Genomic DNA, 26,595 nt, shown 5'->3' on the forward strand with positions numbered 1-26,595 from the left:
CTGGATTTATATAAAGGGAAGTTAAGGGTCCCAGTCTGTTTGGGGCAACAGTGGGAGCAGGCTAAGGGACCTGTTTAAAACTAATTTATATAGTTCACACTATTTTTAGTGAGATTACATCAACACACATGTGTTTTCTTTCTTTGTTTCTTTCTCCTTTTGTTGAGACAGGGTCTGGCTTCATCATCCAGGCTGGAGTGCAGTGGCATGATCAAGGCTCACTGCAGCTTTAACCTCCCAGGCTCAGGTGATCCTTCCACCTCAGCCTCAAGAGTAGCTGGGACTACAGTCACTTACCACCACGCCTGGCTAATTTCTGTATTTTTTATAGAGATGGATTTTCACTATGTTGCCCAGGCTGGTCTCGAACTCCTAAGCTCAAGTGATTTATTCGCCTTGGCCTTCCAAAGTGTTGGGATTACAGGCATGAGCCACCTCACCCAGCCAACACACACAATTTTTTTTTTTTTGAGACAGGGTCTCGTCATCCAGGCTACAGTGCCTGGTGACATCTCAGTGCACCGCAACCTCCTCCTACTGGGTTCAAGCAACCTCCTGACTCAGCCTCCCGAGTACTGGGACTACAGGTGCACGCCACCATGCCCGGCTAGTTTTTGTATTTTTATTAGAGACAGGGTTTCACCATGTTGGCCAGGCTGGTCTCAAACTCCTGACCTCAAGTGATCTGCCTGCCTCAGCCTCCCAAAGTGTTAGGATGACAGGCTTGAGACACTGCGCCCTGCCAAGTTTTATAATGATACTTCTGTTCACACTTTACATAAGACTGAGGAAATCTCAGTTGTCTGGATCCAAGGCAATTTGAGCAAACCCACGGGGATGGAATGGCTAAATCCATTGCCCCCAACTGCCACTGTTTAAATGGGAATACAAACTAGTGGAGTCAGGATTCGAAACACATGGGCTTGCTCTGTTTGTACTTAGAGTGGACAGAGGTAATGTTGCATGCGCTTGTTGGTTATGATCTGCTTCGCTGGCTTTCTGTAGGTAGGGAGAGGGAATCATTTCTTCCTTTGAATACCAGCTGAGGGTGGGAAGCAGCCCAGTGGCTGGTAACTGTGAGCTCTGGACTGGGCTGCTTGGCGTCCTGACCTAGGCTCCTTCACAGCCAGCTGGGTACCTAGGCCAGCTTAACTTTGTTCCTTACCTTGGATCAAGTTGAACTCACCTAGGGAGCTTCAAGGGATCTCAGTGCCTGGGTTTTGCCCCCAAAGGTTCAGGTTGAGCTGATCTGGGAGTGCACTGGGTGTCAGTGCACTGGTTTTAACATAACCTTGTTAAGCCTATTTTTCTTCACCTGAAAATGGAGCTAGTAACTGAATTTATCTGAGCCAGTGGTTGTGCCAGTGAATGAGGAAAAGCGTAAAAGCCCTTGGTACTGTGAAAGTTGTCAGAATCAGAATGGAGTTCCTTATGTTAAAACACACACACACACACACACACACACACACTCACAGGCACAAAGCCTGATATATAGACACAAAGAAGGTTGTGAAAAGGGGGTTCTCGCATTTGTAGGCTTGATAACTAAAACTATCACAAAAGCTCTGCAAAAATAACAACTTTGCACAAAGGCCGTTAAAACCTTACACAAAAAATACTTTTTCGAAGAAATCTTCCCAGCAACTTTTTGTGCAAACTCAGACCAGTGTCACCCTTCTTATTGATCTTTGTAGCCAAAGATAATTGTTTCAAAACAATGATATAATCCTTCTCATTTTTTCCTTTGAAAACCTTTATCTCCCTTTACCTCCCTGACTCTGCACATCGTTTACCATGGCACACGTATTCCCATGGCAATGTCCTTGCCCAGACAAACGTCATCTTCTCTTAGAGAGCCTCTGTCTACTATTAGGTTCACAGTTCAGTAACGACCCAGCCGTTTTTCTAATCACAGTGAAAATGGTTGGCAATATTCATTCAGAGCTCATGCTAAAACTATTTACTGGATACCTGCTTTGGGCCAGGCACTGGGGATACACCAATAAACATAATAGGGGGAAAACCCTGTCTGAAAGTGGATAACTTGTTTGGTACCAGTTGCTTGAGGTTTGGAGAATTTTCTTGGGCACATTTTGCCATATCAAGAGTTACGAGTTTCCTTAGTCAGACAGCACATTAATTTGATCTCCAATACTTCACAGAAGTCCTTTTTAGTAGCCCATGTTTGCATGGATTTGAATATAGTCCAGATCAAATCCTGTCCCCATCCTTCCCTCGCTCCTGCTCCTACCCACAATGAGTCTGATCAGGAAACAGACCTGAATTCTCTTCCCTCTGGCGTATTAGTGCAGTGCCAAAGCAAATTAATTGACTTCTGAGGGTGGTTGGGTGGGGGTGGGCAGGGGGAATGGGTCTGTGGATTGTACTTCAGTGATTGATGACAGCAGCTTTATGTAGATTCCAGGGAATCAAGACAGATGAAGAGAACATGATTCAATAGATATAAGAAGTTTTTAGCAATCAGAATGCTGGACCTTTAACTCTTAAAGAGCTTTACACCTGGCAGGTGCTCCATAATTGTCAAATTGGCTATGAGTAACATTCCGTTCCATTCCTTTACATCCCCGCCCCCTGAATTGGCTTATTGCTGTCTGTGACATCTATGACAGATACCTACTTCCCCCTGTTCAGATCTCCATATTTACAAGCTGATACCATTTCTGCTGGAGAGCTATTGTGTCCACAATAGTTTTCCTCTGAAATCCCCACACCCTTTCTTTGTCATTTGGCCATGAAGCCAAATCACCAAGTCAGGATTCTGTTCTGCAGGTTTATGTCTTTGTTCCAGGTTCAGTGACAAGTAATGACAAGCCAAGGAAGAGGAGTTTTCTCCCCTTTTGTCATTTCCAGGCCTCTGAGCTCATATGTCCTCACCTTGGGGCTGTGGCAGGCTTCAAAGACCAGAGAAGAGGGAAGTTTTAAGAGAATGAAACTGTACAATGAGAAAAGCCACTTATGATTTTTTGTTGTTGGTGGTGGTGGCGTTGTTACCAATCTGGGAAATTCTGAATTGAGTTACATTTTAATAAATTGTTAGCATTTATGCTCTGACTGAATTACTCTTTCAGCCCTTCATTTAAGACCAACAGAGTGATGGGTTGCAGAAGGTGGGGATAGTGTGGTCAGAGGTGAAGCTGAGAGGGTCAGCAGCGGACAGAGCAGGTTGGATTCTGTCCTAAGAGAAGTAAAAACACTGGGGGGAAAGGGGTGTGAGATCTGTGCTTTTAAAGATCACTCAAGCCTCTGTGCAGAGAATGTGTTAGGAACGTATATTAGTGTCCTCAGACTGCTGAAACAATGAACCACAAACTGGTACATCGGCTTAAAATAGGAGAAATGTACTCTCTTGCAGTTCTAGAAGTCAGAAGTCTGAAACCAAGGTGTCAGCAGGGCCAAAATCCGTCTGAGACTGGGAGGACCCTCCCTGGCCTCTCCCCAGCTTCTGGTGGGTTGCTGGCAATCCCAGCTCTTTCTTGGCTTGCAGCTACGTCACTCCAGTCTCTGCCCCTGTCATGACATGGCATCATCCCTTTGTGTCTGTGTTTTCCTATCGAGACACTGCTCACTAGATTAGGGCCCACTCTAACCCAGTGTGACTTCATCTTAACTGTAATTCAGTTAAGAATTACATCTGCAAATAGCCTATTTCCAAATAAGGTCCCGTTCACAGGTACTGGGAATTAGGTCTTCAATATACACTTTTAGGGACACAATTCAACCCACCACAGAAGGATGGAATGAATGGGAGAGACCAATCCTGTGGGTTCCCGAGGTGGTGGAAACTTTAGCTGTTTGGGGTGGAGGCAGAGAAGAGCTGGCCTTAGGAAGTGAACTTGACAGAACTTGGACATGGGGATGAGAGAAGCAGAGGCATCAAGGATGACCTTTGGAATGAGTAGGTAAGTGTCTTTTGTGGTTAGAGAGCCCCCAGGATGGGCAGGATTGTGAGAATACAAGCTATGCTATCAGTCTGGGACATGTAGGATTTGAGTTGCTTGTGGGAGATGCCAGTGGAAATGTTGCCTAGAGACTTGAATAGGAAAAAGAGGAGATACTTACGTAGCCCTTGCCATCCTGAGCACTTTGTGTGTGAGTGTTGTATGTTAAAAAGGAATAATAATAGTACCTTCATGATTGGGCTGTTGTGAGGATCAAATACATACAAACACTTATACATGTACATATGTGGGGGTTGTGCATGTGTGTGCACAGATGAGGAAATGCAGACTCCAGAGCATAAATTACCTGCCCGACATCACATAGCTGGTGAGGGGTAGATAAGGATTTTTTTTTTTTTTTGGCAGGGTCTCACTCTGCTGCCCAGGCTGGAGTGCAGTGGTATGATCTCAACTCACTGCAACCTCCGCCTCCCAGTCTCATGCGATCCTTCCACCTCAGCCTCCCAAGTAGCTGGAACTACAGGCATGGGCCACCATGCCTGGCTAATTTTTATATATTTTGTAGAGACAGGCTTTTGCCATGTTGCCCATAGAACAGGATTTAAACTCAGGTCTTCTAAACTTATAAATCCACATGCTTAACCAATACTTTATACTATCTGCATTGGCCTCTAGTCACATGTGGCAATTTAAGTTAATTAAAATTAAGCAAAATTTAAAATTCAGTTCTATACTAACACTAGCCACATTTTAGGGGCCCAATTAGCCACATGTGGCTAGGGGCTACCACACTGGCCAGGACAGCAGGGACATTCTCATCTTCACAGAGATTTTCCTAGGACTGCCCTGGTCTAGAGCCCAGAAGAGAGATACTGGGTACGGATTAAAAGAATCTCTAGAGGAATCTCTCATAGGAAACTCTGTGATTTCTAGGATCCAAATTCTCCCTGAATGAAAGCTTAAGAGGCTTTCCTCATCATCCAAAAATAAAAAAAAAGAGGCTTTCCTCACTGTCCAATTTCCTTATCTTAAAACCTCTCTCCTCCGTGGTCTTTCAAGCCTGCCACAGCCCCAAGCTGAGGACTCGTCGGCTCTCAGAACTGGAAATGACTGAAGAGGGGAGAAAGACTCCTTTCCTATGGCTAGTCATTACTTGTCACTGAATCTGGAACAAAGACATAAACCTGCAGAACAGAGTCCTTGATCCAAATTCTGCTGATTTTTAGGACCCGAATTCTGCTTAAATAAAAGCTTGCATTTTAAAATGAAATATTTCCAAGCATTTTGGGGGAGAATGATTTCTATATAGGCCTCTTAGCTCTTTAGTATCCTGTATAGTCACAGATTACATCTTCATTCATTCAGAGAATTTTCTCCCAAAAGATGCCATGGCTGCCCAGCCAGGCCAGCCTGAATGATATTGGTTACATGCCCCAGGTCCAGAGCCATCTGTCAAATCATGTGCAGGGCGGACCGTGCAATCATATGTCTGCCTGGCCCCCTCTGATAAAGTGGTTTGGTGGACATGGTAGCTGAGGGAACAAGCATCTAGAAAGAACCCCCCCCACCCCAGGCCCACACCACCGCATTATAGAAAGCATTATGTAAATCTTTTGAAAGATTTCCTCTTTGGACAGACTGCCTAAATTTGGCACGGATGAGAAATATAATGAGAGCACTTACAAAATCATTACAGAAAATATAACAATTTCCAGTCTTCCTGCATCACCCAGATGAGAGATCTCAAGTTAATTTCTAAGACATGCATAAAGAGAGGAGAAATGAAACACGCACAACAATGTGAAATTTAAGGCATCTCTGGCAAAGTATAAACATCCACCATTTCAAACCTCTTTTTGAACACTTCAGCCAGCTCTTACATGACTGTCAACTGTGCCGTTTATGTCTTATCATAATAAAATGAATTTACAGAGCTTTAGTGTTGAAAGAGCCCTTAAAGACCCCTTGTCTCATACCCTCAATTTACAGAAGGGGAAACTGAGGCCCAGAGGGAACAAGAAACCTCAATATATTCCTTGTTAATACCCTTGGCCACCTGGAAATACACCTGTTTCAGAAACGGAATTAATTTCTTTATCTTTTGCGAGAACTACAATTTTCTCCATTTAAAAATTATACACCTGGGTAGGCCCTTAATTTCAAACTACTGACATTAATCAAGAAGCATCCATTGTCTAAAAAAATCAGTTTGAGATTTCAGACTTAAACTCAGAGTTTAAACATTCTTTTCCTTCAGGTAAATAGACAGAAATATAACCTGGCCAGGAAACAAATATTATCATTAGCCCTGATGCTGACAATACAACCCAATAACATCACCCACCCACCACCCACCATGGCCTCTTGTATTGTAATGTGAATAAGGATAAATAATGATAGATTCTGACGCGGACGAGCCAACCAGGGTGGAGGCTCTGTCCCTGGTGATTTAGGTATCAGTCCTAGAGATTTAGCTTATGTGGGTTATATTTGCTGATACCATGGTAGCTATTAAAACAGGGAAATTTTAAACATATTTCTCAATTCATTGGACATAACCATAATAAACCCATTCTATGTTAATAAAAATAGCACATATTTTGGAAACTATCCATATTTTTCAAAATTCCATTTAGTGGAAAAAGTGCCACTATCTATATATTTTTTGCAAATATTTTGAATGTCCAGCTTTAAAGAAAACAGCGGGAGTCTCCTCTCTGCTTCTGTATTCAGTCTGTTGTGAATTTGTTTGGTTGGAGTATATGAAGAAATTCTGGCCTCGCGCAGATATTTGAAAAGGGAGGAATATTTTAATAACCTGGAACAGATAATTGTGGATATTTTTCTTTGATATTACACCAAAACTCAATACACTGTAATGTCTTAACAGTTATTTACTGGGTGGAATCTGAAACCATATCACTGAATTTTCCCTACTCCGTTCCATTAAAATCCACTGGTCTCTCTTGCACTCTGGATGACTCTTTTGCCTGCACATGATTTTAGAACATGATGTGTTGATCATTAGGAAGCCATTGGCTATTGAGTTATGCAGGCATTTCCTGTGTGGACATATTTCAGCCTATAAAATTAAAAAAAAACTATTGCTATTATAGTAAAAATCTTTAATTATTAGGAAGCTTTCATGCTTATATTGGCAGACACAAGTTTTCTAAAATTCTGATTTTTGCTTGAAAGATTACATTTATCAGTGGGAACAGATACTGTGCATTGATTGATTTTCTTGAAGTGAAAGCTCACTTTGTTCATCATCAAGGAACCGTATATCAGATACCCTGGCGTGAATCATCACAGTTTGTTGGTTGTTCTTTCAAGTAAAATGGTGTTGCATTAAAAAAAAAAAAAAAAGTGGCCTGTTCAGCTGGAAACTGAAGCAATCACGCAAGTACATTTCTTTGAGATAAACCTTCTGCCTTGATGTACAGCAGCAGTGCCTTGTACATACTTCCCATCCACTCACGAAGAGGGTTTAAAAGATGTACACTCAAGTGTTGCAATTTAAAACAATTAATATTTTTTACTACTTCATCAGTTCTCAAGCGATTACAGTAATTGAGTAAATTCACTAATTATTTCCTTCTTAAATGAAACTAGTTTTCTTTGTGTTTCTTTTTGGTTTTTCCTGCAAGTGCGTGAGCAAGTGCATGGTGGTGAAGAATACAGTGGGGAGTTTGGTACCACTGCCTTCATTTGTGCTGAGGCATCAGCAATTCCACTCACCAACGTTATTGTTTTGCACCATCAGTGCAAATGTCAGACAGCAAAATAGGCAAACAATGCCTTAGTGTTCTTATGAAAGAGTTTGGCCTTGTGGACTCTCTTACAGGGCTGTGGAAACCATACTTTGAAAATTGCTGCTACAGAAAAACTTTTCATATATACATGGATGTTTATTACCATAGCATTTTTGGTAATGAAAAACTGGAACCAACCTAAATGACCATCACTAGGAGAATGGATAAATAGATTATTGCCTATTCATATAGTGAAATGTTCTACAGCAATAAAAATGAATGAACTAGAACTGTAGGTGTTAACACACACATCCTCCCCCAAAATGAAAAATCAATGATAAGTAAAAAAAAAAATAATAATAAGTTATGGGATGATGCTTACTGTGAACCATTATTTAAAAGTCCAATCCAAAACCATAAAAATTATACATTGTTATGAATATATAGCCATATCTATGCACACAGATACATATAGTGAAGGTTTAGAAACATGCATTGAAATGCTAAGTATAATTTAGGATGAGAGTTACTTCTGAGGAAAAAGTGAGATGAGGGAGGGGTACACAGGAAGTTTCAATTTTATCTGTAACGATTTACATCTCAACACTTCGAAGCAAATAGGGTAAAAATATGAAGGTTTGAGAGAACTAGGTGATGGGCATCATTATGTCATTCTCTATTTCTTTCTGTATGCTCAAAGCATTTTGCTATCAAATTTTCTTTTAAATAGGAAGACTGTATAACAAGAAAAGGTTTTATTAAAAATGTTTCATTTTTAAAGACAGACTTTCCCTTTTTATTATAACTGGCAAGAATCTTAGTGCTAAATTGAATACCCAATCTTAGTTCCTGAAATTGTCTTTTTTGATAAGTTTTTGTTTTGGTATAAAACTTACAAGATTTAAGGAAAATACAAAGAATTCCAAAATACCCCATGTGAAAATTCACCAGTTGTTTATACTTTTTGCCCCGTTTGCTTTATTCTAGTCATCCTGCGTGCACACTGTCTCTCTCCCTCCCCACTCCCACCCTTTCATTTGCTGCTGGTTCTAATCATACATTGCAGGACCATTCTCTCTCTCTCTTTCTTTCTTTCCTTCCTCCCTTCCCTTCCCCTTCCCCTTCCCTCCCTCCTTCCTTCCTTCCTTCCCTCCCTCCCTCCCTCATTTCTTTTTCTTTCTTTCTCTCTTTCTTTCTTCCTTCCTTCCTTCCTTTCCTTGCCTTTCCTTCCTTCCTTCCTTCCTTCCTTCCTTCCTTCCTTCCTTCCTTCCTTCCTTCCTTTCTTTCTTTCTTTCTTTCTTTCTTTCTTTCTTTCTTTCTTTCTTTCTTTCTTTCTTTCTTTCTTTCTCTCTGTCTCTCCGTCTCTCTCTGTCTCTCTCTCTCTCTCTCCCCCTCTCTTTCTTTCTTTCCTTCTTTCTTTCTTCTCAGATGGAGTCTTGCTCTGTCGCCCAGGCTGGAGTGCAGTGGTGCAATCAAATCTCACTGCAACCTCTGCCTCCCAGGTTCAAGCGATTCTCTTGTCTCAGCCTCCCAAGTAACTGGGATTACAGGCGCGTGCCACCATGGCCGGCTAATTTTTGTATTTTCAGTAGAGATGGGGTTTCATCATATTGGTTAGTTGCTCTCGAACTCCTGACCTCAGGTCATCCACCTGCCTTGGCCTCCCAAAGTGCTAGGATTACACGCGTGAGCCACCGCTCCTGGCTGACTTATCTCTTTCTATTTCAACAGTCTTGTACATGTATTTTTTGGAGGAAGGGAAAGGATTGTTGAGATACAAATTATAAATAAGTAATATCACTCTAAGTCATTATGTAAATGTAAAGTGCCATGTCTATTATTTTATTAATTATTGTAAATAATGTCTTAGAAATAAGGGGCAAAATAAACAAAAGAAAAGCCCACTTAAACCTCGTCACCAATTAATATTTGGTGTTATTTTACATGCGTACATATAAATACATCTGTGCTCATCCTGAATAAACAAGTTCTACTTCCTGCTTTGTTAACTAACAGTAGTATTTTATGATTTTAAACGTCTCCCCACCACTGGTAATAATAAATCAGAATTCTTTTCATTATTTCTCCTATAGTTAGAGAAGATAAGTGGCAATCAAGAATTAAGATGTAGAGGATAAGAAATTCTATTTACCAAAACTAAGTACAGAAGTTCTGTTTTCATCATTTCTAATTCTAGATTTGTGCAACTCCAGGTGGTTTCCATGTGATTCTGGTAAGTATATTCTCTACTAATTAATATTATTTTTATTTTTAAGGTCAGTATCATTGACAGTGTTCAACAGGAAACAGATGATCTTACTAAGCAAACAAAGGTGAGGTTTGGAAGTCAGTTTCTTAATATATAAAATCAGTCTCTACACTTGACTTAGAGACAGAATTGCAGTTTGGAGTTCTTTAGTGCCCTGCCAATGTTTGGTTTGCAGAAAATAAAATAGTAACTTCATGTGGCCTTTTAGAATCTTGAGGGACTGCCAGAGAGTTGCAGATGATGCTTTTATGTCTAATTAGAATATGAGCAGCCTGTGAACATCAAAATTCAACTGTACACCATAAGCATGGAGGTTTGTCCACATCATTTTATTCTTTATGGAATTAAAATATATTGAACTTCATATTTTCCATTGCAGCAGTCATGCACCTACCACTGTGAAGTTTTGCCATATCCTCATGCCACGTTGTGATTATTTACTTGGTATTGTTCTCTTGGTCAATTCACTCTATCATTAAGTAATTTTTTTAAAAAAGAACTTACATTTTTGTTGATAAAATTAATGTGGCTAGAAACCAACTTCACTTATAATAGATGGTAACTGTGAAAATATATAATGCAAACAAAACAATGCTTTAAATTTCATATATTCTCTTACCTGACAAATATCTGAGCCAAAGATCTGAGTCTAAGTCACTCTCTTTCTCTTTGTGTACATATCTGCACATTTGTTAAAAGGGATAGTCATATACAGAGAGGCATTAAAGGTCTATCAGCACCTAATCATCAATAATTTCAGGAAGATTGAGAGATAAATGGAAGTGGGAAAACTTTCTCAACAACCGTTTGCGTGTCTACTATAGGACAGCCATTGGCACATAGCAGACAGTCATCTTTAATGCTATGTCTGGATAGCTCCTGAAATTATCTCAAGAACCACGTCAAATCATCGGACAGCATCAGCCCCGTGGTTAGAGATGACTCTACAGCTATTAAGAAGACAGGCACTTGGGTTTTCCAAGCTTAGGTGGCTGTTCTGGTGATGAGGGAATGCAGGCCAAGTGTCAGCACAGGGCCTTTACATGAAGTAAGGGTGTGATAAATCCTGGCTGTGAGCATCACTGCCATCCTCATTGTCACCACTGTCACTATAAGTTCCAGGAAAAGATCTACCAGCCTCTACGGCGATCCAAGAGAAGATGGGTTATCACCACCTTGGAGCTGGAGGAGGAAGACCCGGGACCCTTTCCCAAACTCATTGGTGAGGTAAGGTGCCTACTCTTAAGGAATGACCCCATCATGCCCTCTAAGTAAGCACGCCCCTTTGGCCAGGAAGATTAAGTCTTGAAAGGTTATGTGCTAGTGAGGCCAGGGAGTGAAGTAGAGCAGAAGGAGCACTGGCCTGGGGTTCAGGATGCCTGGGTTCTAGAACTCACTCTAACTCTACCTGGTTATGTGAGTTTGAACGAGTCACTTCTCCATGTGAGTGTCTGATGAGAATCTCATACAGCAACAGGGTGGTTAATTCCAACTGACAGGTCTGCTTTATTTGGCCCATGCAGAGGCTTTTTTTTTTTTTAATATTATTTAAAAACAGGGAGATTGTCGGCCAGGCACGGTGGCTCACGCCTGTAATCCCAGCACTTTGGGAGGCCGAGGCGGGCGGATCACGAGATCAGGAGATCGAGCCCATCCTGGCCAACATGGTGAAATCTTGTCTCTACTAAAAATACAAAAAATTAACCAGGCATGGTTGCAGGTGCCTGTAGTCCCAGCTACTCGGGAGGCTGAGGCAGGAGAATGGCATGAACCCAGGAGGCGGAGCTTGCAGTGAGCCAAGATCGCACCACTGCACTCCAGCCTGGGCGACAGCGAGACTCTGTCTCAAAAATAAATAAATAAATAAATAAGGGAGATTGTCTTAAAAATTTTGCCCTTCTAAAGACTTTTTAAAAATGGAAAGTTCTGGCCACAAGGAACCCACATTCCCACATTACAACAATTAGGTGGGGCTTGAGTTACTCAGAATACCAGTTTCCACCCCTCCCTATTGCCTCCCTCATGCTGAGGGCGAGCACTGCCTTGAAGAAGTCACATGGTATTGGAATAGCAGAATCTTTTCACCAGGCTCATGTTGTTTATTTCCACTACCTTCCTAGTACCAATGGGCCTTTGAATTAAGTACTGATTAAGTTCTGCTATAGCTGTGGCATTCTATGATTCTTAGAAAGAGGAAATAGTGCACGCCTACTGTTAAAAACAAACATAAAGAGTACAGAAAGTTTTCAAGTCTCAGTGGTTAAAAGTGTATATGCCTAAGAGTCAGGGGGAATGAGTGGGTTCATATTCCTACTGCACCACGTCCTTGCTGGGTAAGTTAGAGACTTTTAACGTGTCCTCATCTGTACGATGCGGTCAATGATATTGCCTACATTTCAGAGATGTTTTAAAGATTAAATAGGTTAAGGCAAGCAAGGCATATTGTAGGCCCACTCATTCTAAGCTCTTTCTAAATGTTAGTTGTGTGATCACTACTTCTCTTTCCTTCAAGGGATAATTGATATTAATAAATTGGTATGTGTGGTTCCAGATATTTCTCTACAGATTTTCTGATGTGAATTTGCATCCAAGAAATGAGATCACACTTGGTGTGTTGTTCTGCTTGCCTTTCTTGTTTAGTGATGTGTCCTGCTCGTCGTTCCGTGGCAGTGTAAATACATCTTTAAAGGCTACAGAGTATCCCATGCTATGTGAAGGAAGTATCATTATATTATTTTTTTCATGTTGATGAACATTTATGCTATTTCCAAATTTTCACTGTTACAGACCAAACTGCAGCTAACAGGTCAACATCATTGTTCCTGCATCTCAGCCCATCTATTTATTTCTTTGGCAGATGTGCCATTGCTGGGTATAATTTCTTAAAGATGCCATTGATTCTTAGCCTTGATACTTGATTATCATAGTGGCTTATTCTCATCCTCCTTTTTTCTTCTTTCCATTTTTCCTCCTTCCAGCTGTTCAATAATATGTCTTATAACATGTCACTAATGTATCTAATCAGTGGACCTGGTGTGGATGAATATCCAGAGATTGGTTTGTTTTCTCTAGAAGATCATGAGAACGGAAGGATATATGTTCACCGCCCTGTTGATCGAGAAATGACACCGTCTTTCACGGTATCTAAAACTTAATATATTCTAAGCTCGGATTTAAAAGCTCTTGCAAGACTGTTGTATTTGGTAAGCATTATTTAAGCTGACTATGTGCCAGGTTCCGGGAGATTGAGAAATTATGCCTTGTGACAAGCTTTACGAGTATGCCTGAGACTTTTGTAATCTTCTTTTAGAGTTGTGGACTTTGGCTTTGTAATGATTTCTGCAATCGATGTGAGCCGCTATAGGTCTTTATTCTAATGACCAGTGTCCTAGCATGATCGGGATATCTGAAAGCATTTGGAGATAGGGTCACAGAATGTTTATAAAATGGGCTAATTTATTTTTTGATGAGTGACTTCTGAAATATGGAGACAAGCCATAACAGACCCAATGGGTTGCCCAATAACTGATACATGAGCAGTTGCATACCTGTTGACAATGTCTTATTGTGAGTGCAGGTGTTCTTTACGATTTCATCACTGCAACACTGTGGTTTACTATGAAGTTGAAATTCAGGTTCTAAACTAGGAAAGGAAATTATAAAGAAAAAAGCCCTGAACCATGTATCACATTACTCACCTAACATCATAGGAAGTCCTTAGGTAGTCAAACTTTGTTCTATTTTGACTTAAGTGGAATGGAGCTGCTGGGAACTGGGCTTGGTTCTCAGGCGTGCTTGGCTGTACATTTATTCATTAACTCTTTCAGGGTTGAAAGACGTTGATTAACATTCAAGAAAAGTAACAGTTGAAGCTTTTCTCCAGTGATCTCAAAGTGCTTATATACACAATAAAAGATATACCCTTGACTCACTGATAGGCTCTGAATCTCTAATTTTTAAATAGGTGAAAATTGTTCTAAAACTCCAATGAACATGCAAAAATGACTCTCTAGGTCTTCCTTATCCGTATGAATGCATGCCTCCCTTCTGTGCAGAATTCACAGTGTCTGTTAAAAAGAATGACTTTTAACAGTGCCTGTTAAAAAGAAGAGTAGTCATAAGGAGACCCTGAGATAGCACTTCTCAATCTTTCATGAGCAAACAGATCACCTAGGGATCTTGGTAAAAATGCAGATTCTGTTTTAGTAGGTCAGGGTGAAGCCTGAAAGCCTGCATGTCTAGCAAGCTCCAGGTGATGCCCATGCTGCTGTTCCTCGGGCTTCCACACATTGAGTAGGGAGGACCTAGTGATGGTCATGGTCTGCGCAAGGATGGAACCAAACATTCAGTGCTCACTTGTTGTTGTTTGCTTGTTTGCTTTCAATATTTTATTTTTTCCTTTCCTTTTATTATTATTATTTTTTTTAACTTTCATTTTAAGTTCATGTACAGGTTGGTTATATAGGTAAACTTGTATAATGAGGGTTTAGTGTACAGGTTATTTCATCATCCAGGTATTAAGCCTAGTACCCACTAGTTAGTTTTCCTGATCCTCTCCCTCCTCCCACCCTTCACCCTCTGAGAGACTCCAGTGTCTGTTTCCTTCTGTGTGTCCATGTGTTCTCATCATTTAGCTCCTATCTATAAGTGAGAACATGCAGTATTGGTTTTCTGTTCCTGTGTTAGTTTGCTAAGGATAATGGCCTCCAGCTCCATCCATGTTCCTGCAAAGGACATAATCTCATTCTTTTTTATGGCTGCATAGTATTCCATGGTGTACATGTACCATATTTTCTTTATCCATTCTACCATTGATAGGCATTTAGGTTGATTTCATGTCTTTGCTACTGTGAATCCTGCTGCAATGAACATACCCATGCATATGTCTTTATGATAGAATGATTTAAATTCCTTTGGGTATATACCCAGTAATGGGATTGCTGGGTTGAATAATATTTCTGTTTTTAGCTCTTTGAGGAATCACCACACTGTCTTCCACAATGGTTGAAGTAATTTACACTCCCACCAACAGTATATACATGCTCCTTTTTATTCTGCAACCTCACCAGCATCTGTTGTTTTTTGACTTTTTAATAATAGCCATTCTGACTGGTGTGAGATGGTATCTCATTGTGGTTTTAATTTTCATTTTTCTAATAATCAGTGATGTTGAGCTTTTTTTCATATGCTTACTGGCCACAAGTATATCTTCTTTTGAAAAGTGTCTGTTTATGTCTTTTGTCCACTTTTTAATGGGGTTTTTTTTTCTTGTAATTTTAAGTTCCTTATAGATGCTAGATATTAAATCTTTTTCAGATGCAAAAGAAGCTATCAACAGAGTAAACAGACAACCTGCAGAATGGGAGAACATTTTTGTGAACTATGCTTTTAACATTTTAAATGATGTATTAAGGGTTGGCATTCATAATGTCTAAAATGGGACTTTGTGTCTAAAAGCTGATAATGCTAAAGCCAAATATCTAACAGCATTTCCTGAAACTCGAAGTTGAGTTGGAAATGCTTGGTGCATCACAGATAGATCCTAGGCACCATTTAGAGCAAAGAGTGACAGTGTGGGGTGCGGGGAAACACATGGCATCCCCATTAATTCTGTTATGTCAGGTTTTCAGGGCCCTATGCTTGGAGCTCCCTGGCTAGGCCAAACCCATGTTCTGATCCCCCAAACATTGACCACAGTTGTCTTTTAATATTGATTTAGGTACTTATTTGATCCGTGGCCCTGTCATTTAACTACAGACTTCCACAAGGAAAGATACAGGGTGGGGATTCTGAGGCATGCCCCAACCTTGCCTGTCACTCTCCGTCTCATTACCCTGTTTTATTTTCTCCTCAACACCACTCATCACCTGAAATGTGAATTTTGTGTTTAATTATCTGTTGATCGTTGATCTCCTCCATTAGAATGCTGATCTCCCCTCTTAGAATGTAGTTCTAAGAGGGGAGAGACTCTGCCTTATTGTTGACTTTGGGGAAAGTCTGCCATTGCCCCAGGGTCAAGATCAGGGCCCCTCACATAATAGGTTCTCCCTTAATCATGTTAGATGAAGGAGTAAATGAATGAACAAGCAGAGTAAAATGCAGCCTCGGCCTTGCTGGGTGTTGTGAGTTGAATTGTGTCTCCCAAAAAGACATGTTCAAGTCCTAATTCATGGTACCTACCCCTGTGACCTTATTTGGATATAGGGTCTTTGTAGGTGTAATCAAGTTAAAATGAGGTCATACTGGATTAGGGTGGGCCATAACCCAGTGACCAGTATTTTTAGAAGAAGAGAGAATCTTTGACACAGAGACAGACGCAGAGGAGAATGCCAGGTGAAGGTGGAGGCAGAGATTAGAGTGATGCCAAGGAACACTGAGGTTTGCTAGCAACCACCCGAAGCCAGGAGAGGCCCGGAAGAGTCTCTCCCTCAGAGCCTCCAGAAGAACCAACCCTGCTGACTCCTCCATTTCAGCTCTAGCCTCCAGAGCTGTGAGAGAATAAGTTCCTAGTGTAAGCCATGGGGGTCTATGGTATTTTGTTACAACAGCCACAGGAAACTAACAGCCAGGGGCTTACACACTATTTAGAAGCATGTGAAATGGTCCAATGAGAAGGATTACCAACCAGGAAGGGTGGCATAAGCCATGTCCTATAAATTAGGACGTATCCTAAACACTACACAAATTGAGCATCCTAGCTTAACCATCTGCTCCTGTAAGAGAGCGTTTATTGTTGGCTTTGGCAGTCCATCAAGATAGTACATTATTAAAAATCAAGTAAGCCTAATGTAGTGGCAAAAAGACATTCTAGTAGCACTTCTTTACTCTTGAGCATCCTGATGGGGTCTCTAAAACCAGCCAAAAGAAAAATTGTGTTCAGGGGGTGGTGTGGGGGAGGCTCACATTTATTAACTCCATGCATGTACAAGAAAGCAGTAGCCCTGGTTGAGAATTACTGTAAGATTTGAGACAGAGGACAGCAACAGAAAAAGTTTTAATTTTTTTCTGTGTATGGACCTTATCTATTTATATCAAAATATGCTCATTTTTGTAGAATACAAAGCTACCCCAAAACCCATCTTTTTATATTTCTCAAAATAATTATTTGTTAATTTTTTTCACCACACAGTCTAACCTATGCAGTAGCGATTTTGTGTTGTGCATTTGGTGCTGAAGGTGTTCCTATGTGCTCATTTGCATGGAAGGCCGCAGATCTTGTGCCTGTAATTTCAAACAGCCATGTGATGCATCAAGTTAATGCACCACGGTTTGTTTATCCAAAGGTATAAATCTTGAGGCTATAACCAAAGGCTGGAAACACTTTCCAAGTGCAGAAAATGTCCATGACATTTCTTTTCTCCATCGTAACCCGAATCCCTAGAAATTCTTAGCATATTGCCAAAGAATAAACAGCACTCATGTTTCTCAGGCATCTTATGGAACTAAAGGTCTCATACGTAGCTTTAGGATAATAAATGAAATATAAAATAATAAACATAAAACACACAAGTGGTTCTTTTTTTAAATGGAAGGAGTACAGTTGGCACAGTTTTACAGCCAGAAGTCAGGGTGATTAAGGAGCAAAGAGTTGCCAGCACGGTCATACATTATGGAGGAGAATGTAGAGATGGTGAGTGAGAAAGCCAATTTATTTGCACAAAAATTTAAAAATGTATGCTGGAGTCCCTGCAGTGGACTAGCTCAGTGGTAGAAGCCCTGAAGCCTCCCTCAGTCCTGCTGTGGGGGAGGAGGAGCACTGACCTGCGTTAGACATGGGGGCTGCTGTGCTAGGAGACCTGGTGGGACCACGGTGATGGAAGCAGAGGAATGAGCCGCAAGTCTGCAGGGAAAGGGGGCTCAGGCAGTCATGCGAAACAATACAGAGGGAAAGACGTTTAGGCCCCTGAGGAAGGGGATGGAGAGAGTGTTGCCTAAAGCTTTCAAGGCCCTTAGAGGCCCCCTGGGAGGGCCACCGACCCTGGGCACTGAGTAGCCATAGAGTGAAGTGAGGAAGAATCGGCGGAAGGTGCAGTCTTGATCCCTGACTGGACTTGAATCTGGGCTACTCTACTTCCAAGCTGAAGGTGAAATAGTCACTTAGTCTCTCCATGGTGCAGAGCTGGACAGCAAGGGTGCCTTCCTCCAGGGCTTCCGCGGGGATGAACGGAGGCCATCTACGGGAAGGGCTGGTGCTGGTGAGTCCGCCCTGGGCCTGGCTGAAGCTGGCAGCCAGGCTTCTGCACTAAACCTTTTTACCCCAAGCAGGATACTGTACCTGGCGACCAGATGATCCTTGAGAATCCAGTGGTCTGACTGCAGAACAGGCCTCTGCCTGGACCACCCTCGTGCCAGGATCCATGCCCTTTCCCACTCCCTTTTCTGCGACTCTGAACTCCTGCCTTTGCCCACAGCCTTTTCAGCCTTCAATAAACAAAAGCACCCTTTATACTAGAGCAATGAGAGATTCAGGAGCAAGCCTGATTCGACTTGCTTTTAAAAATATGTATATTTATTTAAAATACACATGTATATTTTCTTATAGTTCATATTTATTATATTTTATTAATATATATATATTTATTTTGTAAGTAGGGACTTCATATTTTTCAAATTAATGGACTTTATTTTTTAGAGCAGTTTTAGATTGACAGAAGCACAGAACAGAAAGCACAGAGTTCCTATCCTCCCCTCCCCCCACCCCCTCCCTTCAGATTCCCCTATTATGAACATTTTGCAGTAGTGTGTGCATTTGCTATAATGTATGTGCTACATTTGCTATAATTGTTGAGCCAGTATTTTACATGACTATTAACCAAAACCCATAGTTTACATTAGGCTTCATTCTTGGCATCTTACGTTTTATGGGTTTCGACAAATGTGTCCACCATGACAGTGTCGTATAGAATAGTTTCACTGCTCTAAAACTCTCTGGGCTCTGCCCATTCACCCCTCCCTACCCCCAGAACCCCTGGCAACCACTGGTCTTTTTACTGTCTCCCCACTTTTGCCTTTTCCAGAAGGTTATATAGTTGGAATCATACACTATGTAGCCTTTTCAGACTGGCTTCTTTCACTTGGCAATAACCATTCAAAGTTCCTCCATGCCTTTTTTTCATTGTATAATATTCTGTTGTGTGGATGGACACAGCTTATTTACCTATTCACCTACTGAGAAACATCTTGGTAGCTTCCAGAGTTTGACAATCATGAATAAAGCTATAAACATGTGTGTGCAGGTTGTCAGGTGCACATACATATTCAACACATTTGGAAGGCTGATAGCTGGATTGTGTAGCAAGAGTACATTTAGTTTTGTAAGAAACTGCCAAACTGTCCCCCAAAGTGGCTGCACCATTTTGCATTCTCACCAGCAATAAATGAGAGTTCCTATTATTTATACTTACTTTTTTTTTTTTTTTTTTGAGATGAAGTCTTGCTCTGTCACCCAGGCTGGAGTGCAATGGGGTGATCTCGGCTCACTGCAACCTCTGCCTCCTGGGTTCAAGTGATTCTTCCACCTCAGCCTCCCGAGTAGTGGGATTACAGGCACCCACCATCATGCCTGGCTAATTTTTGCCTTTTTGTAAAGGTGGGGTTTCACTACGTTGGCCAGGCTGGTCTTGAACTCCTGACCTCAGGTGGTCCCCCCACCTCGGCCTCCCAAAGTGCTGGGATTACAGGTGTGAGCCACCACGCCCGATCTTATATTTACTTTTTACATATAAAATTAATAGGGCTTCTTACAAAATTTTGTACAATATATGAAAAATCTCACCCCACCCACAACTTTTCTCTCTGGTCTAATTCCACAGAAGGAGAAAATAATTACAGAGAAATTATAACATTCACTCTTCACTTATTAGATTTGATATGAAGTTTTTAATAACTTCTTTGACAATATAATGACCTGAGAACCCTCAACTGCCTTTATTCCTTCCGAATTTATATGTATTTTACTTTTAAAAATTTATTTTCAAAACTTGTGTACGGTAAAATTTGTATCTCTTGATGTATGGTTCTAAGAGTTTTGACAAACCCTCCTTCAACCCTTAACCCCTGGAAACCACTCATTTCTTCTCCCTCCCAATACATTTACCTTGTTTAGAATATCATAGAGATGGAGTCACACAATACATGGCTTTTTAAGTCTAGATTTTTTTCACCTCACATAATGAATCTTATATTCATCGATGTCATTGTGTGCATCAAGAGTTTCTTCTTCTTCTATTTTTTTTTTTTTTTTTTTTTTTGAGACGGAGTCTTGTTCTGTCGCCAGGCTGGAATGCAGTGGTGCAATCTTGGCTCACTGCAACCTCCATCTCCCAGGTTCAAGCAATTCTCCTGCCTCAGTCTCCCGAGTACCTGGGACTACAGGCGCCTGCCACCACGCAAGGCTAATTTTTTGTGTTTTAGTAGAGATAGGGTTTCACCATGTTGGTCAGAATGGCCTTGATCTCTGGGCCTTGTGATCTGCCCACCTGGGCCTACCAAAGTGCTGGGATTACAGGCGTGAGCCGCCGTGCCCAGCCGAGTTTGTTCTGTTTTATCGCTGAGTAGTATCTTGCTTCTCACTTTATAAAACTAAAGGGTGCTTGGACTCTTTTCAATTGTGGTGAGATAAAGCTGCTATGCACTTTTTTTTTTTTTTTTTTTTAGAATGAGTTTCACTGTTGTCGCCCAGGCTGGAGAGCAATGGTGCGATCTTAGCTTATTGCAATCTTGGCCTCCTGGGTTCAAGCGATTCTCCTGCCTTAGTCTCCTGAGCAGCTGGGATTACAGGCACCCACCACCACACCTGGCTAATTTTTATATTTTTAGTAGAGTCGGGGTTTCACCATGTTGGCCAGGCTGGTCATGAACTCCTGACCTCACGTGATCCACCTGCCTCAGCCTCCCAAAGTGTTGGGATTACAGGTGTGAGCCACCATACCCAGCCCACATATGGCTTTTATGTGAAAGTCAGTTTTCATTTATTGTAGGTAGATACCTAGGAGTGGCTTAGTTGGATCACGTAAGTGTATGTTTAACTCGATAAGCAATTCCCAAACGATTTCTCAGAATAACTGAACAATTTTGCATTCTCATTAGAAATGTATAAGAATTCTGATTGCTCTGCATCTTTGGCTGCACTTGGTATTGTCAGGTTTTTTTCAGTTTAGCTGTTCTAAAAGGTGTGTAGCGATATCTCATTGCAGTTTTAATGTGGATTTCCCTAGTGACAAATGATGACTTATTTACTATCTGTATCTCTTTTTTTGGAGAGGTGTCTGTTCAAACCCTTTGCCCATTTTTAAATTGTATTGTTTTTGTCTTTTTTTTTTTGAGATGGAGTTTCTTTCTTGTCTCCCAGGCTGGAGTGCAATGGTGCAATCTCAGTTCACTGCAACCTCCACCTTCTGGGTGCAAGCAATTCTCCTGCCTCAGCCTCCTAAGTAGCTGGGATTACAGTTGCCTGCCACCATGCCTGGCTAATTTTTGTATTTTTTTTTAGTAGACACTGGGTTTTGCCATGTTGGCCAGGCTGGTCTTAAACTCCTGACCTCAGGTAATCCACCCAGCTAGGCCTCCCAAAGTGCTGGGATTACAGGCATGAGCCACCACACCCGGCCATATATTGTTTGTTTTCTTATTGAATTTTGAATACAAATCCTTTGTCAGCATATGAAATGGAAGTATTTTCTCTCAGGCAATTGTCTTTTCATTTTTGTCTTCTCATTCTTACCTTTCTCTTTTCATTCTTTTAACAGCATTTCTTACAGAGCAAAAGTTATTACATTTTGATAAAATCCAATTCATCAATATTTTCTCTTCTGGATCATGTTTTTGGTGGTGTTATCTAACACATTGTCATCAAGATTTTCTCCTTTTTTACTAAAAGTTTTATAGTTTTATGTTTCACATGTATGTCTGTGATCCATTTTGAATTAATTTTTGTCTAAAGTGTGAGATATAGACCCAGGTTTATTTTTTTTTGCTTATGAACATCTAATTGTTTCAGAATCATGTGTTGAAAAGGCTAGCCTTTGTATTATTCTCAAAAATCAATCAACCATACTTGTGTGGGCCTATTTCTAAACTCTCTATTCTGTTTCAGTGATGTATATATTTATCTTTTCGTCAATACTATACTCTCTGGATTACTGTATTTTTATAATAAATCTTGAAATTATATAGTGTGAGTCCTCTAACTTTGTGTTTCTTTTTCAAAATGATTTTGCGTATTCAAATTTCTTTGCCTTTCTATATAATTTTCAGATCAGCTTGTTTATATCTCTAAAATATTCTGCTAGTCTTTTGATTGGGATCATGCTGACTTTATAGGTCAATTTGGAAAGAACTGTCATCTTGGCAATACTGAGTCTTTCAGTCTGTAAACACAGTATATCTTTTCATTCAATTAGGTCTTCTTTGATTTCTTTCACCAGTGTTTTAACATTTTCACTAAATAGATCCTATACGTATTTTAGATTTGTAAATGGAGCTGTTTTAAAATTTTTATTTCTAATAATTCATTGCTGGTTTATAGAAATATAGCTGATTTTTATAGATTAACTTTATATCTTGTGACATTGCTGAAATTGATTTTCGAAAGTTGAATCAGCCTAAAATTCTCAGGATAAACCTCATTTGGTCATAATGTACTATCCTTTTAATATATTTCTGGGTATTATTTGTTAGTATTTTGTTGAGAACTTTTAACTCTAGATTCATGAGAGATATTGTTCTGTAGTTTTCCCTGTAATTTATAAAAATTTGACTTTGTATTATGGTAATATTAGTCTCATATAATCAGTTGAGAAGTTTTTCTACCTTTTATATTTTTTGGAAGAGACTGTTGAATTGGTCTTTCTTCTTTCATATTTTGCTAGAATTTATCATTGAAGTCATCTGGGCCTGGAGTTTTTTGTTTTTATTTCTTGAAAGATTTTAAACTATAAATTTCACTTTAAAAAAATATATAGGACTATACAGGTTTTCTGTTTCTTCTTGAGAAAGTTTTTGTAGTTTTCTTTATTAAGAATTTGGTCCATTTCATTTAAGTTGCTGAATTCATTGGCATAAACTTGGTCATACTAGTCCTTATTCTTCTTCTAATATATGTAGAATCTCTAGTGATATCCTTTCTTTCATTCTCATTATTGATAATTCTCTCTGCTTCCTTATTTTCCCTCATCAGTCCCCCTAGAGGTTTATTCATTTTATTGATCATTTCAAAGAATCGCTTTTGGTTACATGCGATTACGTTGGTTACTTTCTCTATTGTTTTGTTGTTTTCCATTTTATTGATATGTGCTCTTACCTTTACTATCGCTTTCTGTTTGTTTGGATTTATTATTATGTCTTTTTAAAATTTCTTAAGGTGGAAGCTTAAACAATTGATTTGAGACCATTTGAAGTGAAAGATTTCACACATGCATATTTGACGTGGACTGACTTTTCTTATCCAAGTACAGAAGTAACCGCAGTGGCCATTTAAAAACATAGCATGTCAGTAGCTGTGCTAGTTACTATAAATGTTCACTTTCCCAAAAATCTTTAACTGTCTGCTCTCTGTGATGTTTCAGTAATATTCAGTTAATATATTTATTTCTCATGACAACACTGATAGGTTGTAGAAACGGAGGCTCACTAGCAACCTGCATGTGTTTACCCAGTGGAGAGACTGAGATTTGAACCTAGTAATAACTGATCATTTTTTTCCAAGCCAGAGCATTGGCTTGTTCTACACATTTGCTGAGCACCTAATCTGTGCCAGTACTATGCTTGCTCTCTGGGGTACTTGGTAAATGAGGGCAGTCTGATTCCTGCCCTCCGGAACTCTCAGTCTAGAGGAGGAGACAGACGTAACACATAATTAGGATAACAGTTATTTTATTAGAGTGTCATCAAGTAAATGGTTCTGCAGGATTTTTACAGCTCTCTGCTTCCTAGGTTTATTTTGATGTTGTGGAGCGCTCAACAGGAAAAATTGTGGATACATCCTTGATTTTCAACATTAGGATCAGTGATGTGAATGATCATGCACCCCAGTTTCCAGAGAAGGAATTTAACATCACTGTGCAAGAAAACCAATCTGCAGGTGTGTGCAGCTGGGGGGCTGCCGGGCTTCCTTCTGTCTCTGCTCTGTTCCTTTTCATTAATATTGATGAGGAGCTTGATCCTAGTCATCTTCAGGGAGAGTTTTTACTGTTCACATCTCAAAGATCGCAGGCCTTGGATCTGAGCGAAATGCTTTGAGGTCCGTAAGCCTCGTTTTGTATCGGCAATAAAGTGATGTGGGAATTACATCAGTGGGAAGGGTTGATATGTAAATGCCATTCTAAAAATAAAGCCACATGCAGTGAGGGAGAAAGAGCTGGGTGATGAGCTTCTGCATATCTCTGCACATTTTTTGTCTGTAAAATGGCAACACGATCACATCTATAGCCTCCGAGTTACAGATACTGTGCATTCTTAAACCCAACCGACTCTTACTAGAATGTGGATTTATTTTAATAACAAAAATCATTTTTTTGTATAATCATCTCTCCAAAAAATTCCAAGAAATGAAAAGACTGAAAAAGAAAGCATCTTTAATGTTACCCATGAGAGATAACAACCATTCGTGTTTCAGTTTGTATTCTTTCAGCATTTTTGTGTGCATTTTCTGTGTGTGTGTATACACATGCTATGTGTTAAAATTATATATGTGTATGCATTCACACATTTGTATGTATAATTACAAATGCATATTTGTATGTACATACATTTTTTCATCTTTATCATAGTACACATTGTATATGCGTATATGGTAAATATTTACACATATTTGGTGTGCTTTTTCACAGGTGCATATTTATAAATTTCCTCTCTAAAGGTGCAATTTTACTGTTTGTAACCTGATATTTTTCTAAAATACCCTGTTGTGTAATATTTTATGGACGTGCTTTAAGGTATTTGACCGATCTCCTATGGTTGAACATTTATGTTTTTTTGCCACTTTCTGTTATTTTCATAAAATATATTTCAATGATAAAATTTAAGCTAAATCTGTGTCCCAATCAAGCATTATTTACTTAGCATGAATTCAGAGATGTAGACTTGCTGGTTTGCACTGTGCATACAATGTAGGGGTCCTCATTTGCTGACCTGCCCCCAGTCCACGAAGATGCTTGGTGTGTTGTTGGTCTTTGATAACTATGTGCTTGAACATTTTGCTATGTTTCTTCGCCATTTCCATGTTCTATCAGTTACTTTTTCCTTTCTTTTCTTCATTTTTCTGTTAGTGTGTTTGTCATTTTTCTTGATTTTAACCTCTGCAGTCTATATTAAGAATATCTGCCTGCCATGTATGTTTCAGATATATTTTCCTGCTTTATCATTTTCTTTTAAATTTTGTCCACAGTTTTTTGCCAGAAATTAAAAGTGTAATCTGATCCACCAATTTTGTCCTGTAAGTATTCTGCATTGGCAGTCATGATTAGAAAGTTCTTGATCTTATAACTAATTAAATATTCATCCTTATCTTTTCTAGTATGTCCATAGTTTATTTTATATTTAAACATTCCACTCATTTTGGTATATGCCCCAATGCCATTTAGCAAATAATTCATCCTCTTACTGGTTTGATAGGCTACCTTTATCTGATAGTAACAATTTTTAAAAATTCTTTCTAGGGCAACCTATTTTTCAGATGTTAGCAGTCGATTTGGATGAAGAAAACACTCCAAATTCTCAAGTCCTCTACTTCCTCATTTCTCAAACACCATTACTGAAAGAAAGTGGTTTCCGGGTTGATCGCCTTAGTGGAGAAATACGACTCTCCGGGTGCTTAGATTATGAGGTTATGTGGATTTTATTTTTTTTTTAAATGAAATGTGTGGCCCATCCTGGAGCCCCAGGCTTAGATTCTACATTTGTAGTGGGGAACCCTCTGTGGCTAGATTTGCTATTGAAATTCCTAAACAGAATATTTCTTTATTAATATTTTCCTTTCCTGTATTTGAGGGGCTTAACTTTCCTTTTCCTCCCACATAGACTGCTCCTCAGTTTACACTGCTAATCAGAGCCAGGGACTGTGGAGAACCGTCACTGTCATCCACGACCACCGTTCACGTGGATGTGCAAGAAGGCAACAACCACAGGCCTGCATTTACCCAGGAGAACGTGAGGCTCCTGGGCCGCCCCAACGTCTAAGCCCCAAAACAAGTAGCCCTTGGGTCCTAGGCTCAGTTTTTCTCGGAGAGGGTGTTAGGCTGTTATCATATTGCTATGAAGAAATACCTGAGACTGGGTAATTTATAAAGAAAAGAGGTTTAATTGGCTCATGGTTCTGCAGGCTTTACAGGAAGCCTGGGGCTGGCACCGGCTCAGCTTCTAGGGAGGCCTCAGGACGCCTATGATCATGGCGGAAGGACGGGGGGAGCAGGCATGTCACTCGGTGACAACAAGAGCATGCAAGACACGGGAGGTGGGTGGGGAAGAATGAGGAACGAGAGAGGTAAGAGGGGCCACACACTTTTAAATGACCAGATCTCATGTGAACTCAGGGCCAGAGCTTCCTTATCACCAAGGGGATGGCCGGAGCTATTTATGAGGGATCTGCCCCATGATCCAAACACTTCCACCAGGCCCCACCTCCAACACTGGGGATCACATTTCAGCATGAGAT

The 26,595-nt window shown here is 40.2% G+C and overlaps 1 protein-coding gene across 1 annotated transcript in view; it reads left to right on the forward strand.

Moving 5' to 3' along the window:
- The window catches only part of CDH26 (cadherin 26), a 71,650-nt gene that overhangs the window by 16,547 nt on the left and 28,508 nt on the right, over nt 1–26,595 (forward strand). The window contains exons 5-10 of the mRNA XM_055104697.2: nt 9,952–10,008; nt 11,067–11,171; nt 12,923–13,084; nt 23,877–24,024; nt 25,601–25,767; nt 25,962–26,090. Coding sequence (XP_054960672.1) covers nt 9,952–10,008; nt 11,067–11,171; nt 12,923–13,084; nt 23,877–24,024; nt 25,601–25,767; nt 25,962–26,090 — 768 coding nt within the window. The remainder of the gene's footprint in view (nt 1–9,951; nt 10,009–11,066; nt 11,172–12,922; nt 13,085–23,876; nt 24,025–25,600; nt 25,768–25,961; nt 26,091–26,595) is intronic.

Source organism: Pan paniscus, chromosome 21 (genome assembly GCF_029289425.2).
Source record: "Pan paniscus chromosome 21, NHGRI_mPanPan1-v2.0_pri, whole genome shotgun sequence".
Classification (NCBI taxonomy): Eukaryota; Metazoa; Chordata; class Mammalia; order Primates; family Hominidae; genus Pan; species Pan paniscus.